Source organism: Nanorana parkeri, unplaced genomic scaffold, assembly GCF_000935625.1.
Source record: "Nanorana parkeri isolate BGI_ZX_2015 unplaced genomic scaffold, ASM93562v1 scaffold1759, whole genome shotgun sequence".
In the NCBI taxonomy this organism is placed as follows: domain Eukaryota; kingdom Metazoa; phylum Chordata; class Amphibia; order Anura; family Dicroglossidae; genus Nanorana; species Nanorana parkeri.
This window is the reverse complement of record NW_017308027.1, coordinates 110,316-124,316: the sequence shown is the minus strand read 5'-3', so window position 1 is coordinate 124,316 and position 14,001 is coordinate 110,316. Positions and strand designations below refer to the sequence as shown.

Sequence of the window (14,001 nt, the reverse complement as noted above, 5' to 3'; positions counted from 1 at the left end):
GAGAGCTAGGGGATCCAACCGACTAATCAATGAGAATAGTTGACAAATTCTCATTATTGATTAACCGATTAGTTGGTCACAGCCCTACATCTAATGATTTCCAATGGATCTATAAACAACTTGAGTTTAGATTTTTTTTATCTGCAATCAGATTAGCTGCGTTTGGAGAAAAAAAAAGTCAGGTGCATCCAGGAATTGATTTGAACTTCTAAACGCACCAAAACGCATGTAAATGCAAGATGCAGATATTTGCTGAAATCTAACTGACATTCAATGGACTGTTTCAAAGGACAGATGCATCTAAACACATAGCCGTCTAAACGCACATCATTTTAAGCATCTAGAAGCATAAACAAAGACAGATCTCTGCATAAAAACGCAAGTGGCAATGAAGTGTGAATTAACTATTTAGTCCCTATGTAGCAGAAAACCTTGGTCATAACATGAGTTAGTTACCTGATAACTGTTTCCAGGAATCTTCCAGGACAGCCAATGAGATAAGGCTCCGCCTGCCTGCAGCAGGAAACACATCAACCACATTTAAATAAAAAGACTCCTCCTTCCATCACAATTCAGAACCCTCTACCGAAGGCTACCAAATGTACCAAAGTATCCCCTCTGCCATCCAACCACGGATGTCCCCCTGGATACCAACCAAGGGCTGGAATCTGTTGTCCTGGAAGATTCCTGGAAACAGAGTTATCAGGTAATCAACTCATGTTTTCCCCAGTCATCTTCCAGGACAGCCAATGAGAGGATCAGTGAGGACAAATCTTACCTCTTAGGGTGGGACCACAGCTTGCAGGACCTTCCTGCCAAATGCCTGGTCTTGTTGAGTCATAAGGTCCAGCCTGTGTGCCTGACGAATGTCTGGAAACTGGACCATGTGGCTGCTCTGCAGATCTGGTCTGGAGTAGCCCCTGCTCTAGTCGAGTGCGCAGTGAGCGGACCTGGTAATATCAAGCCCTGTGCCTTGTAATTCTCAGTAATGGCCATCTTAATCCACCTAGCTATTGTGCTTTTAGTGGCCCTATTCCCTCTAGTGGGACCCCCAAAGACTATAAAGAGGCGGGTCAACTGCCTCCAAGGTTTCTGTGACCCTAAGGTACTTCAAGACGCACCTTCGCACGTCAATACCTTGCCATTCCCTTTCTCTAGCAGAGGTAGGGTTAGTTGCGAATGAAGGGAAGACCACTTCCTGAGTCCTGTGGAAAGTGGACACCATCTTCGGCAAAAAAGCCAGGTCCGGCCGCAAAATAATTTTATCTACTAGGATGGTGCAATACGGATCCGCAATGGAGAAAGCTTGAATTTCGCTCACTCTCCGAGCAGAAACTAATGCTACCAAGAGGGCCGTCTTCATCGTCAGATGCTGTTTTGAACACTCCCCCAGGGGCTCGAAAGGCTGCTTGAGAAACCCTTGTAATACCACCGAGAGATCCCAGTTTGGCACGATCTTACCATTTGGGGGTTTCATTCTGACTACAGCTCGCATAAATCGCTTTATGAGGGGTTCTTCCGCCAGTCTAATGTCCACAAAATTAGACAGAGCCGAAACCTGCACTTTCAGAGTACTACAGGAAAGCCCCTTCTCCAGACGCCCCTGTAGAAAATCCAACACCAACGGCACTGTGTCGGCCGCCGGTGTACCATGGCTGTTGCACCAGCTGGAAAAAACTCTACACTTTCAGGTAAATCGCTGACGTTACCGGTTTTCTACTGTGCATTAGCGTAGACACTACCTTTGCGGATAAACCCTTGTTCAGCAGCACCTCCCTCTCAGAAGCCATGCAGCTAAATTTAAGGCCTGTACTTGCGGGCGTCTCACCGTGCCCTGTACCAGCAGATCTGCCGATGGCGGAAGAAACAGAGGCCCCTCCACACACAGCTCTAGGAGTGTTGTGAACCACGGCCTCTTCCGCCAGTATGGCACTATGAGAACTATCATCATCTGTTCTCACCTGAGTTCCCCAAGGACACTTGGAATCAGCTGCAGCGGAGGAAATGCATAACCTAGACGGAACCTCCAGGGGTGCGCCAAAGCGTCTACCCCCAGAGCCCCGTCGTTCCTGGAGAGGGAGAAAAATTGTTCCACCTGCCTATTGCTGGCAGCTGCAAAGGTCTACAACCGGACAGCCCCACAAGCTGGTGATCCAGGCAAACGTCCTCCTGTTCAGAGCCCATTCGGACCTGTGAAGTTCTGTTCGACTGAGCGAGTCTGCCAGTTCGTTCAGGCTGCCTTTTATATGCCTCGCCATCAGGGGGAGGAGGTTGCGTTCTGCCCATGACAGAATTTCGGTCGCCAATGCCATCAGGCCTTGCGGCCACGTGCCCCCCTGCTTGTTTATATAAGCTACCGCTGCAGCATTGTTCGAGGCCACCGCTACATGGTATCTTGCTAAAGTACTCCGAAACTGGGAGAGAGCTAGACCCATCGCCTTTCTCTCCAGTTTGACGACTTGTGTCTGCCCGTGTACTCCCAGGTATCCTGCCAAATATGCTCCAGGCAGTGGGCTCCCCATCCCCAGGCACTGGCATCTGTCGTGACTACTAGCGGTGCTGGCTAGCACCACAGCCTGCCTACTGAGAGGTTCCGACAGTCCATCCACCACAGCAGGGATTGCTTGATCTCCTCCGTTATGTGGACTACTCTGTCTAGGTCTTCTTGCCGACCCCCCCAGATCCTCGATAGTCAATTCTGTAGCGCCCTTGAATGGAATTGCGCCCAGGTAACTGCTGGGATGGCGGACGTCATAAGTCCCACCACTCTCCTAACTGATCTGACTGATACGTCATACTGCAACTTCAGTCTCAGAGTCTCCTCTACCAGCAAAGCCACTTTTTCCCCTGGTAATGCAATGGTCATTTCCTGGGTATCGATCCAATAACTCAAAAACCTTACCGTCTGCGCGGGGACCAGTTGTGACTTTTCCTTGTTCAACCAACCCAGACACTCCAAGTGCTGCATCGCCAGCTCCAGTTTTTGTAGGAGCACAACCTCTGATGGGGCAAAAAACAAAAAGGCCGTCCAAGTATGGAATGACCCCTACCCCCCGTGATTTTAGAGGGGCCAGAGTCTCTGCCAACACTTTGGAAAATATTCGAGGCGAAGAGGAAAGGCCGAACGGCAAGGCCGTGTATTGGAAAGGCCGTGTATTGGAAATGCAGGACCCCCGCCGGTCCCCGGACAGCAAACCTCAGTAGGTATTGCGACGACTGTCTTACTGCAATGTGAAAATAAGCGTGAGGAAATGCATAACCTAGACGGAACCTCCAGGGGTGCGCCAAAGCGTCTACCCCCAGAGCCCCGTCGTTCCTGGAGAGGGAGAAAAATTGTTCCACCTGCCTATTGCTGGCAGCTGCAAAGGTCTACATCCGGACAGCCCCACAAGCTGGTGATCCAGGCAAACGTCCTCCTGTTCAGAGCCCATTCGGACCTGTGAAGTTCTGTTCGACTGAGCGAGTCTGCCAGTTCGTTCAGGCTGCCTTTTATATGCCTCGCCATCAGGGGGAGGAGGTTGCGTTCTGCCCATGACAGAATTTCGGTCGCCAATGCCATCAGGCCTTGCGGCCACGTGCCCCCCTGCTTGTTTATATAAGCTACCGCTGCAGCATTGTTCGAGGCCACCGCTACATGGTATCTTGCTAAAGTACTCCGAAACTGGGAGAGAGCTAGACCCATCGCCTTTCTCTCCAGTTTGACGACTTGTGTCTGCCCGTGTACTCCCAGGTATCCTGCCAAATATGCTCCAGGCAGTGGGCTCCCCATCCCCAGGCACTGGCATCTGTCGTGACTACTAGCGGTGCTGGCTAGCACCACAGCCTGCCTACTGAGAGGTTCCGACAGTCCATCCACCACAGCAGGGATTGCTTGATCTCCTCCGTTATGTGGACTACTCTGTCTAGGTCTTCTTGCCGACCCCCCCAGATCCTCGATAGTCAATTCTGTAGCGCCCTTGAATGGAATTGCGCCCAGGTAACTGCTGGGATGGCGGACGTCATAAGTCCCACCACTCTCCTAACTGATCTGACTGATACGTCATACTGCAACTTCAGTCTCAGAGTCTCCTCTACCAGCAAAGCCACTTTTTCCCCTGGTAATGCAATGGTCATTTCCTGGGTATCGATCCAATAACTCAAAAACCTTACCGTCTGCGCGGGGACCAGTTGTGACTTTTCCTTGTTCAACCAACCCAGACACTCCAAGTGCTGCATCGCCAGCTCCAGTTTTTGTAGGAGCACAACCTCTGATGGGGCAAAAAACAAAAAGGCCGTCCAAGTATGGAATGACCCCTACCCCCCGTGATTTTAGAGGGGCCAGAGTCTCTGCCAACACTTTGGAAAATATTCGAGGCGAAGAGGAAAGGCCGAACGGCAAGGCCGTGTATTGGAAAGGCCGTGTATTGGAAATGCAGGACCCCCGCCGGTCCCCGGACAGCAAACCTCAGTAGGTATTGCGACGACTGTCTTACTGCAATGTGAAAATAAGCGTCTCTTAGGTCTATAGTTGCTAAAAAGGATCCTGGGGGCAGCAACTCTCGTATTGAAAAAAAATCGATTCCATACGGAACTTTTTGTACAGTACCACCCTGTTCAGAGGCTGCAGATTTAGTAGCAGTCTGCATTTTCCCAAGGGCTTCATCCTGGAAAAGATGTGGGAGTAAAATCCCTTCTTCAAAACCGGTACTCGCACAATGACCCCCTGGTCCAACAGATCTTGCAGAGCCGCTGTCATTGCCTCTGCTTTCTTCCGGTCTTTGGACAGGAAAGTAATCAGAAGCCTGAAGAATTCTCCCAGTCTTCCTCCCACCCTGCGCAATCGGTCATTGGGATTTATTGGGCTGCTGAGGTGGGTTAAAGAGGAAATTGCTCTTAGACTTTCCCTTTTTGAAGGCCCACCCTTTAGACTGGTCTTGTTTTTTCCCATAAAATCCCCTTTTCTCTTTGCGGAAATTTTGACCCCTTTGGCCACGAAAAAACGTTTTCACCTGCTGCTTGGAAGGCAGCGGAAAACCTTTCTTCTTGTCCGCGGATCTATCTAATACCGCCTCCAACTCCTGGCCAAAAAGCAAGTCACCTTTGAAAAGGAGCCCGCATAACTTTGCCTTGGAGGCTGCATCTCCTGACCAAGTTTTGAGCCACAACGCTCTCCTGGGAGTTTATTAATGCTGTAGTTCGAGCTGAGAACCTGACCACCCCAGCCGAGGCGTCCGCAATGTAAGCGGCTGCCTTGCTCAGCACGGGGAGGGAACCCAGCAACTGATCCCGATCCGTACCAGACTCCAGGTGTACTTTTAGCTGATTCAACCACACACATAAAGTCCTAGCCATGCAAGTAATGGCCAGCCCTGGTTTAAATCCAGCCCTTGCCGATTCACATCCCTTCCTGAGCAAAGCCTCCGCTTTCCTGTCCATCGGGTCCTTCAATGCTCCCATATCCTCAAACGATAAATCAGTCTTTTTAGGGACCTTTGATAGGGAGGCATCAATTTTCGGGCATTTCTCCCACAGGCCTGAATCCTCCTCTGCAAATGGGAACCTGCGCTTGTGCCCCGCCAAGAAAACCATCCTTTTCTCTGGGTGCTTCCACTCCTCTTGGATCAAGTCCGAGAGTGATTTGTGAACCGGTAAGGTACGCCCTTTCTTAGTCTGGAGTCCTTTGTAAAGCTTATCATGAACTGACAGCTCAGCCGACTCTTCTTTAATACCTAAAGTATCCCATATAGCCTTTAACAGCTCACCTGTCTCAAATGAAGGAAATAGGAATTTTGTAGCTCTGCTGCTATGTAACTCCCCCTCCGACTCCTGATCCTCTGACTACTTGAGAGCCTGAGGATTCACTGGGCGCTTGCTTGCTCACGCAGTTTCTGCATGGCCCATCGAGCTACCTTCCCCCGATATTCCGGGTAAACTGGTGTCTACTAATAAACCCACTTAGTAGTAACCATTTCATCTCTTATAGAATCAGCCCCTTGAACATCCCAGCCGATTCTGTGGCCACCACTTTCTCTAAACAAACTTTGCATAAGGGTTTGGACCATGAAGGTGACATTTTGACACTGCAAGAGGCACGCTTCTTCCCTTTTGGGCGGGAGCCGCTAGCTTGAGCAAGGGGGCTTATCCTCCGTGGCCTTGACCTGCATAAGACAGAAGGAAGCCGTCAGCCAGTACTCCACCCAAAATGCAAGCAAAGTTCAACCAAACATCACCCCCCAGCTTGTCCTGTGCAACAGGTCCCCAACACAAGCGGGGTAAGGATAGGGGAGATTCTCAATAAAAAAAAACTTGCCTACCTTAGCGCCAGTACTATGCTCTTCCAGATCTGTGGAGGCAGCACCCGGTCCGGCATCCTGCCCTTACTGCCGACCACGCTAACAGCCCGCTCCTGACGCCCCCACCGGCCGTATGTGGTCCCGGTCGTCTCGAGGCGTTGAATGTGGCAGCTTTACCCCCCAGAGACTCTGCACATGCTACCTAGCCACGCAAGCCAGCTCCTTTATGCGCCAAACAACCGTCGCGTGTGGAGATCCAGCCCCAGCCGGCGCACAGGAAGCGCGTCACACGCTCTCAGCGCCTCACTTCCGCCCTCACTGTGATGCCGATGCAACCCACTTCCCGAGTCCTGCAGCACCACAAGTGAGCCAGCGATGCTGACACCCTCCCGCGCGAGACAACACGGTGCTGCGGCCAGGGTAACAGCAAACAAAGGGTTTCAAGAGGGCCCATGGGGAGGAACGACTTCAAGGTAAGTCCACCTTGCCATCTGCCAGCATGCCACAGCGGTTCCCCAACTTGGCAACACAATCCCAAGGGGGTGCTCCGCCTCCACTCACCCCACTGCACACAGGGGGGGGTGCACCGTCTGGAGCCGCGCACATCAGGAGGATGGTTTCCCTCCCCGAGCGACGGAGGGGAACCTTGGCCAACTCGGATTAGGGTCCGATAGGGGAAAAAACCCTGTATGCGCCGCAGCAGGCAATGCCCGGAGTGGTCCCAACGCATGCAGGGTTAGGCTCTGCCCTAAGGCAATAAAACAATGAGCCACAAAATAACAAACATTACGATGTACCTGTGTAGCCGGAGGAAACACAAAAAAACTGATTTGGAATGGAAGGAGGAGTCTTTTTATTTAAATGTGGTTGATGTGTTTCCTGCTGCAGGCAGGCGGAGCCTCATCTCATTTGCTGTCCTGGAAAATGACTGGGGAAACAAAATTAAAAGGATGACTCCACACATTAGACCCTGTTTCACCTATACTTGAGAATTAAGGGGTAACTGTTTTTCCCCACAGTTCTCTTTAGGGTCACGGGAGGACATATACTAACCTCCTCCAGTGACCTAAAGCGAGCTATTACCCACGATATACTGAAAGCACCGCAGCGGGAACGGATCCTGACAATTCTGTCGAGATCCACCCAGCTGTGTGAGTGACAGCTGGCTCTGCCTATCTAGAGGCAGAGCCAGCTGTGCCCGCCCCCTCCCGTTCCTCCAGTCTGCGCTGGAGGATCAGAGGGTAGGGGGGAATCCCTGTGGAGAGCGGTGACTGACAGTCACCGCCGGGAGACGATCGGGAAGTGGATTGGTGGCATGTTTCACTTCCCGATCTATAGAGCCGACCTGCAACAGCTTCTTTGTCACACGTCGGCTCTAACTATGAGGATGAGTGGAAATCACTCACCTCATAGTTCTCCTTTAAGCTGGCCATACACTATGCGAATTTCAGCTGGTTCTTGATGAAGCAGATAAAATTCACAGTGGGTGTTGCTGTTGGCACGATGCCATCTGGCATCCCTCGATCAGCTGATCAAAGGAGCCAATCAGAAAATCTTTAAACTAACAAAGTGGGCAGCCAATCAGTTGCGGCTCCATTCAAGTATTCCGACAGTGGGAGATTCTAAGATCAATGCTCGCAAGCGTGCAGGCTAAACAAATAAATTACAGTGTGTAGCCAGCTTTAGGGTGTAACAAAAAATATGGTCACATCCCTCAGCTCCTTAAAGAAAAACTCCAGGATTTGTTTGTTTTTTTTAACCCTTGCAGAGGGTCTACCCCCACACTGCAAGGGTTAAGTGCTCATTTGTGTCTAGGTGCTAAAATAACAGATAGACTCACCTAACGCTCCGAGTCAGCCAGCTGTCACAGCGCTCCCTTCAGCCCGTCTAATCCTACACTGCAGCATTGGAATCTTCTCTGTGTCCTCAGGTCTATACACAGTGCATACATGTTGATATATGGGACCTTAGACCGCAGCAGTGGAGGGGGGTGAGACACTGGAAGGACTGGTCTAAGAAGCTGGCATCAGTTCAGTATAACTTTTTTTTTCCACACCTAGACACAAACGAGCACTTAACGCAACAAAAAATAAAAATACGGCTTTAAAACCAAACTTACCAGAATAACATGGGTTCTTCTCCCCACAGGCTCCACCCACACAGCATCTGCAAATGGAACTACAACTCCCGCCTACCACCACAGCAGATCTCAATGCAATACAAGTGCAGTGATGTCATAGAACTTGTAGTCCATTCATACTTCCTGCAGTCTATGTAACAAAGTCCGTACCTCGGTACAGCCAAGGGCTGGAGTCAGAGCATTGCACCCACTGATTGTGGCTGCAATGCTTTGAACAAATGAACAAATGCACATTATTCCTTTTATTAATGTGTGTGCATTTATTGTTTTTGGGAAAAGCTCCACTATCTCTCTAATTGTTCTGATCACCAATGTCTCCAGGAATAAAATAAAAATGTGATGGGAAATCCAATGTTCTGAGTTGCCACCAGCTAAGGAAGTGAGGGGAACTCTTCCAATGGAGACACATGTTCCTGTGACAACTGTCCAAGTTGGAATTTTCCTCCTGTTGCAAACATATCGCATCACTTCCTGTCATGTCTACATCACAAGAAGTGGAGGGAAATCTCCCTAAAAGGCACAAATATACTATATAACGTTTGCCTTTAGATATACTATGTTTTTGAATGGGAATTAGTGGCTTTGGCATCCCAGAACCACATACAAATCAAATCCAAAACCTTTAGTGCAAAGAGAAATCCCTTTGGCTGCACATATTAGGTAGGCAAAGACAGAAATGGTGATGTGTGAAAAATCATTGCCCTGCTATTGGTCACAATAATACATTTAAAAAAAGAGAATCCTCTATACAAAATCACCCGAACTAAACAACTACATTACCATATAAATAAAGTCATAACAAGCATGACTATCATTTAGGGCTCACCATACAATCAACTTTAAAACCCACCAAAACTATGTAACATGTGGGGAAACATCCTAAACTTTCCAATGAATTTAGATGCAGCAAAGCTTACATACTTCTTGGTAGATCGAAAGTAAAGTGTGTGTCATTTAGCATTGTCACTATCACATATGCCACCCACCCTAAATCTGAGAGGAGATAAGTGAACAGGATCCAATCACATGATTACACAGCAAAAAGAAACCCAAGTCTTGTCAGTGCCTCCCAACAAATGTATGAGAAACTTCTAGAAAATGTTACTGAAACACGGACAATTAAAGCCTGCTCATGACTAGCGGTGCAGGGCGTAGCAGGTGGTGCTGCTGCACTATCTGAAAACAATGCATTTCGAGAAAATAGAAGCGAGTGTCACACTACAAAATACCATCTGAAATATGCCCTACTTCGTTCCATCCCTCTCTTTCCCGGTCTCACCTTCGCTTCCACTAGCTCTGCCGCCATCTTGGACTCCGCGACCCCCGCGCCGGAACGAGGACGGCCCATGTGACCAGGTTCCTTCATTCCAAACCAATCACCATTGTCTCCATGATGAGCAAGGCCCCGACCACGGCACGCCTTCGAACGCAATCTCATCATCGCCTTTCCTCCATACAGCTATGGGCGTGGTTGCACAAGCACAACCTACTCTGCTGTTTTTAACGTTGGTGCGTTCAAAGAAAGGAGAACGTCGTGACGTTTGGGGTTTACGGTCGAATTTTGCATGTATAACTGTAGTGACTCGTGGGAGACGCTCTTGTTCTTCAAACAGAACTTACAATGTCCCGCACCATCACAAGTCCGCACATAAGCGGTGGAGGGGGGTATTACTAATTTTTCTGTATCCAGCAGAACCATGTACATGGTTACTTTATGTTGCTAGGCCAATTATCTAGCTTCCTGGCCAGGCCATTTTCAGTATTTAGCGCTGCGGTACTTTGACTGGCATTTAATCCATCGTGCAACACTGTACTGAAATACATTTTAAACCATTTGTTTGGGGACAGATAGAGTTTTCTTTTGGTGGTATTTAATTACCTTTTATTTTTTACTATATAGGGGGGGGTGCACCGTCTGGAGCCGCGCACATCAGGAGGATGGTTTCCCTCCCCGAGCGACGGAGGGGAACCTTGGCCAACTCGGATTAGGGTCCGATAGGGGAAAAAACCCTGTATGCGCCGCAGCAGGCAATGCCCGGAGTGGTCCCAACGCATGCAGGGTTAGGCTCTGCCCTAAGGCAATAAAACAATGAGCCACAAAATAACAAACATTACGATGTACCTGTGTAGCCGGAGGAAACACAAAAAAACTGATTTGGAATGGAAGGAGGAGTCTTTTTATTTAAATGTGGTTGATGTGTTTCCTGCTGCAGGCAGGCGGAGCCTCATCTCATTTGCTGTCCTGGAAAATGACTGGGGAAACAAAATTAAAAGGATGACTCCACACATTAGACCCTGTTTCACCTATACTTGAGAATTAAGGGGTAACTGTTTTTCCCCACAGTTCTCTTTAGGGTCACGGGAGGACATATACTAACCTCCTCCAGTGACCTAAAGCGAGCTATTACCCACGATATACTGAAAGCACCGCAGCGGGAACGGATCCTGACAATTCTGTCGAGATCCACCCAGCTGTGTGAGTGACAGCTGGCTCTGCCTATCTAGAGGCAGAGCCAGCTGTGCCCGCCCCCTCCCGTTCCTCCAGTCTGCGCTGGAGGATCAGAGGGTAGGGGGGAATCCCTGTGGAGAGCGGTGACTGACAGTCACCGCCGGGAGACGATCGGGAAGTGGATTGGTGGCATGTTTCACTTCCCGATCTATAGAGCCGACCTGCAACAGCTTCTTTGTCACACGTCGGCTCTAACTATGAGGATGAGTGGAAATCACTCACCTCATAGTTCTCCTTTAAGCTGGCCATACACTATGCGAATTTCAGCTGGTTCTTGATGAAGCAGATAAAATTCACAGTGGGTGTTGCTGTTGGCACGATGCCATCTGGCATCCCTCGATCAGCTGATCAAAGGAGCCAATCAGAAAATCTTTAAACTAACAAAGTGGGCAGCCAATCAGTTGCGGCTCCATTCAAGTATTCCGACAGTGGGAGATTCTAAGATCAATGCTCGCAAGCGTGCAGGCTAAACAAATAAATTACAGTGTGTAGCCAGCTTTAGGGTGTAACAAAAAATATGGTCACATCCCTCAGCTCCTTAAAGAAAAACTCCAGGATTTGTTTGTTTTTTTTAACCCTTGCAGAGGGTCTACCCCCACACTGCAAGGGTTAAGTGCTCATTTGTGTCTAGGTGCTAAAATAACAGATAGACTCACCTAACGCTCCGAGTCAGCCAGCTGTCACAGCGCTCCCTTCAGCCCGTCTAATCCTACACTGCAGCATTGGAATCTTCTCTGTGTCCTCAGGTCTATACACAGTGCATACATGTTGATATATGGGACCTTAGACCGCAGCAGTGGAGGGGGGTGAGACACTGGAAGGACTGGTCTAAGAAGCTGGCATCAGTTCAGTATAACTTTTTTTTTCCACACCTAGACACAAACGAGCACTTAACGCAACAAAAAATAAAAATACGGCTTTAAAACCAAACTTACCAGAATAACATGGGTTCTTCTCCCCACAGGCTCCACCCACACAGCATCTGCAAATGGAACTACAACTCCCGCCTACCACCACAGCAGATCTCAATGCAATACAAGTGCAGTGATGTCATAGAACTTGTAGTCCATTCATACTTCCTGCAGTCTATGTAACAAAGTCCGTACCTCGGTACAGCCAAGGGCTGGAGTCAGAGCATTGCACCCACTGATTGTGGCTGCAATGCTTTGAACAAATGAACAAATGCACATTATTCCTTTTATTAATGTGTGTGCATTTATTGTTTTTGGGAAAAGCTCCACTATCTCTCTAATTGTTCTGATCACCAATGTCTCCAGGAATAAAATAAAAATGTGATGGGAAATCCAATGTTCTGAGTTGCCACCAGCTAAGGAAGTGAGGGGAACTCTTCCAATGGAGACACATGTTCCTGTGACAACTGTCCAAGTTGGAATTTTCCTCCTGTTGCAAACATATCGCATCACTTCCTGTCATGTCTACATCACAAGAAGTGGAGGGAAATCTCCCTAAAAGGCACAAATATACTATATAACGTTTGCCTTTAGATATACTATGTTTTTGAATGGGAATTAGTGGCTTTGGCATCCCAGAACCACATACAAATCAAATCCAAAACCTTTAGTGCAAAGAGAAATCCCTTTGGCTGCACATATTAGGTAGGCAAAGACAGAAATGGTGATGTGTGAAAAATCATTGCCCTGCTATTGGTCACAATAATACATTTAAAAAAAGAGAATCCTCTATACAAAATCACCCGAACTAAACAACTACATTACCATATAAATAAAGTCATAACAAGCATGACTATCATTTAGGGCTCACCATACAATCAACTTTAAAACCCACCAAAACTATGTAACATGTGGGGAAACATCCTAAACTTTCCAATGAATTTAGATGCAGCAAAGCTTACATACTTCTTGGTAGATCGAAAGTAAAGTGTGTGTCATTTAGCATTGTCACTATCACATATGCCACCCACCCTAAATCTGAGAGGAGATAAGTGAACAGGATCCAATCACATGATTACACAGCAAAAAGAAACCCAAGTCTTGTCAGTGCCTCCCAACAAATGTATGAGAAACTTCTAGAAAATGTTACTGAAACACGGACAATTAAAGCCTGCTCATGACTAGCGGTGCAGGGCGTAGCAGGTGGTGCTGCTGCACTATCTGAAAACAATGCATTTCGAGAAAATAGAAGCGAGTGTCACACTACAAAATACCATCTGAAATATGCCCTACTTCGTTCCATCCCTCTCTTTCCCGGTCTCACCTTCGCTTCCACTAGCTCTGCCGCCATCTTGGACTCCGCGACCCCCGCGCCGGAACGAGGACGGCCCATGTGACCAGGTTCCTTCATTCCAAACCAATCACCATTGTCTCCATGATGAGCAAGGCCCCGACCACGGCACGCCTTCGAACGCAATCTCATCATCGCCTTTCCTCCATACAGCTATGGGCGTGGTTGCACAAGCACAACCTACTCTGCTGTTTTTAACGTTGGTGCGTTCAAAGAAAGGAGAACGTCGTGACGTTTGGGGTTTACGGTCGAATTTTGCATGTATAACTGTAGTGACTCGTGGGAGACGCTCTTGTTCTTCAAACAGAACTTACAATGTCCCGCACCATCACAAGTCCGCACATAAGCGGTGGAGGGGGGTATTACTAATTTTTCTGTATCCAGCAGAACCATGTACATGGTTACTTTATGTTGCTAGGCCAATTATCTAGCTTCCTGGCCAGGCCATTTTCAGTATTTAGCGCTGCGGTACTTTGACTGGCATTTAATCCATCGTGCAACACTGTACTGAAATACATTTTAAACCATTTGTTTGGGGACAGATAGAGTTTTCTTTTGGTGGTATTTAATGACCTTTTATTTTTTACTATATTAAGTTCAAATTACTGAAAATTTTGAAAAAAAAAGTTTTCTTTTTCATTATTTGAATATTGGGACTACCGTAGCCCTCCGCCAATCACTGGGGATCCTACCAGTCATTAAGGAGTCCTTAAAAATGAGGATTAATGGTCTAGTTATAACCTTATTTTTTGAAACATTTTTTTTCCTATTTTGTTTTCACTTAACTTTATTGCTATCACATAGGGGGCTAAGAAATT

The 14,001-nt window shown here is 48.0% G+C and overlaps 1 protein-coding gene across 2 annotated transcripts in view; it reads right to left on the bottom strand.

Moving 5' to 3' along the window:
• The window catches only part of PIAS4 (protein inhibitor of activated STAT 4), a 95,781-nt gene extending 85,993 nt beyond the window's left edge, over positions 1–9,788 (bottom strand). For both annotated transcript variants that reach the window (XM_018571438.1, XM_018571439.1), the window contains exon 1: positions 9,692–9,788. In XM_018571438.1, coding sequence (XP_018426940.1) covers positions 9,692–9,778 — 87 coding nt within the window. In that variant the 5' untranslated portion in view covers positions 9,779–9,788. The remainder of the gene's footprint in view (positions 1–9,691) is intronic.
• Between the last annotated feature and the right edge of the window lie 4,213 nt (positions 9,789–14,001).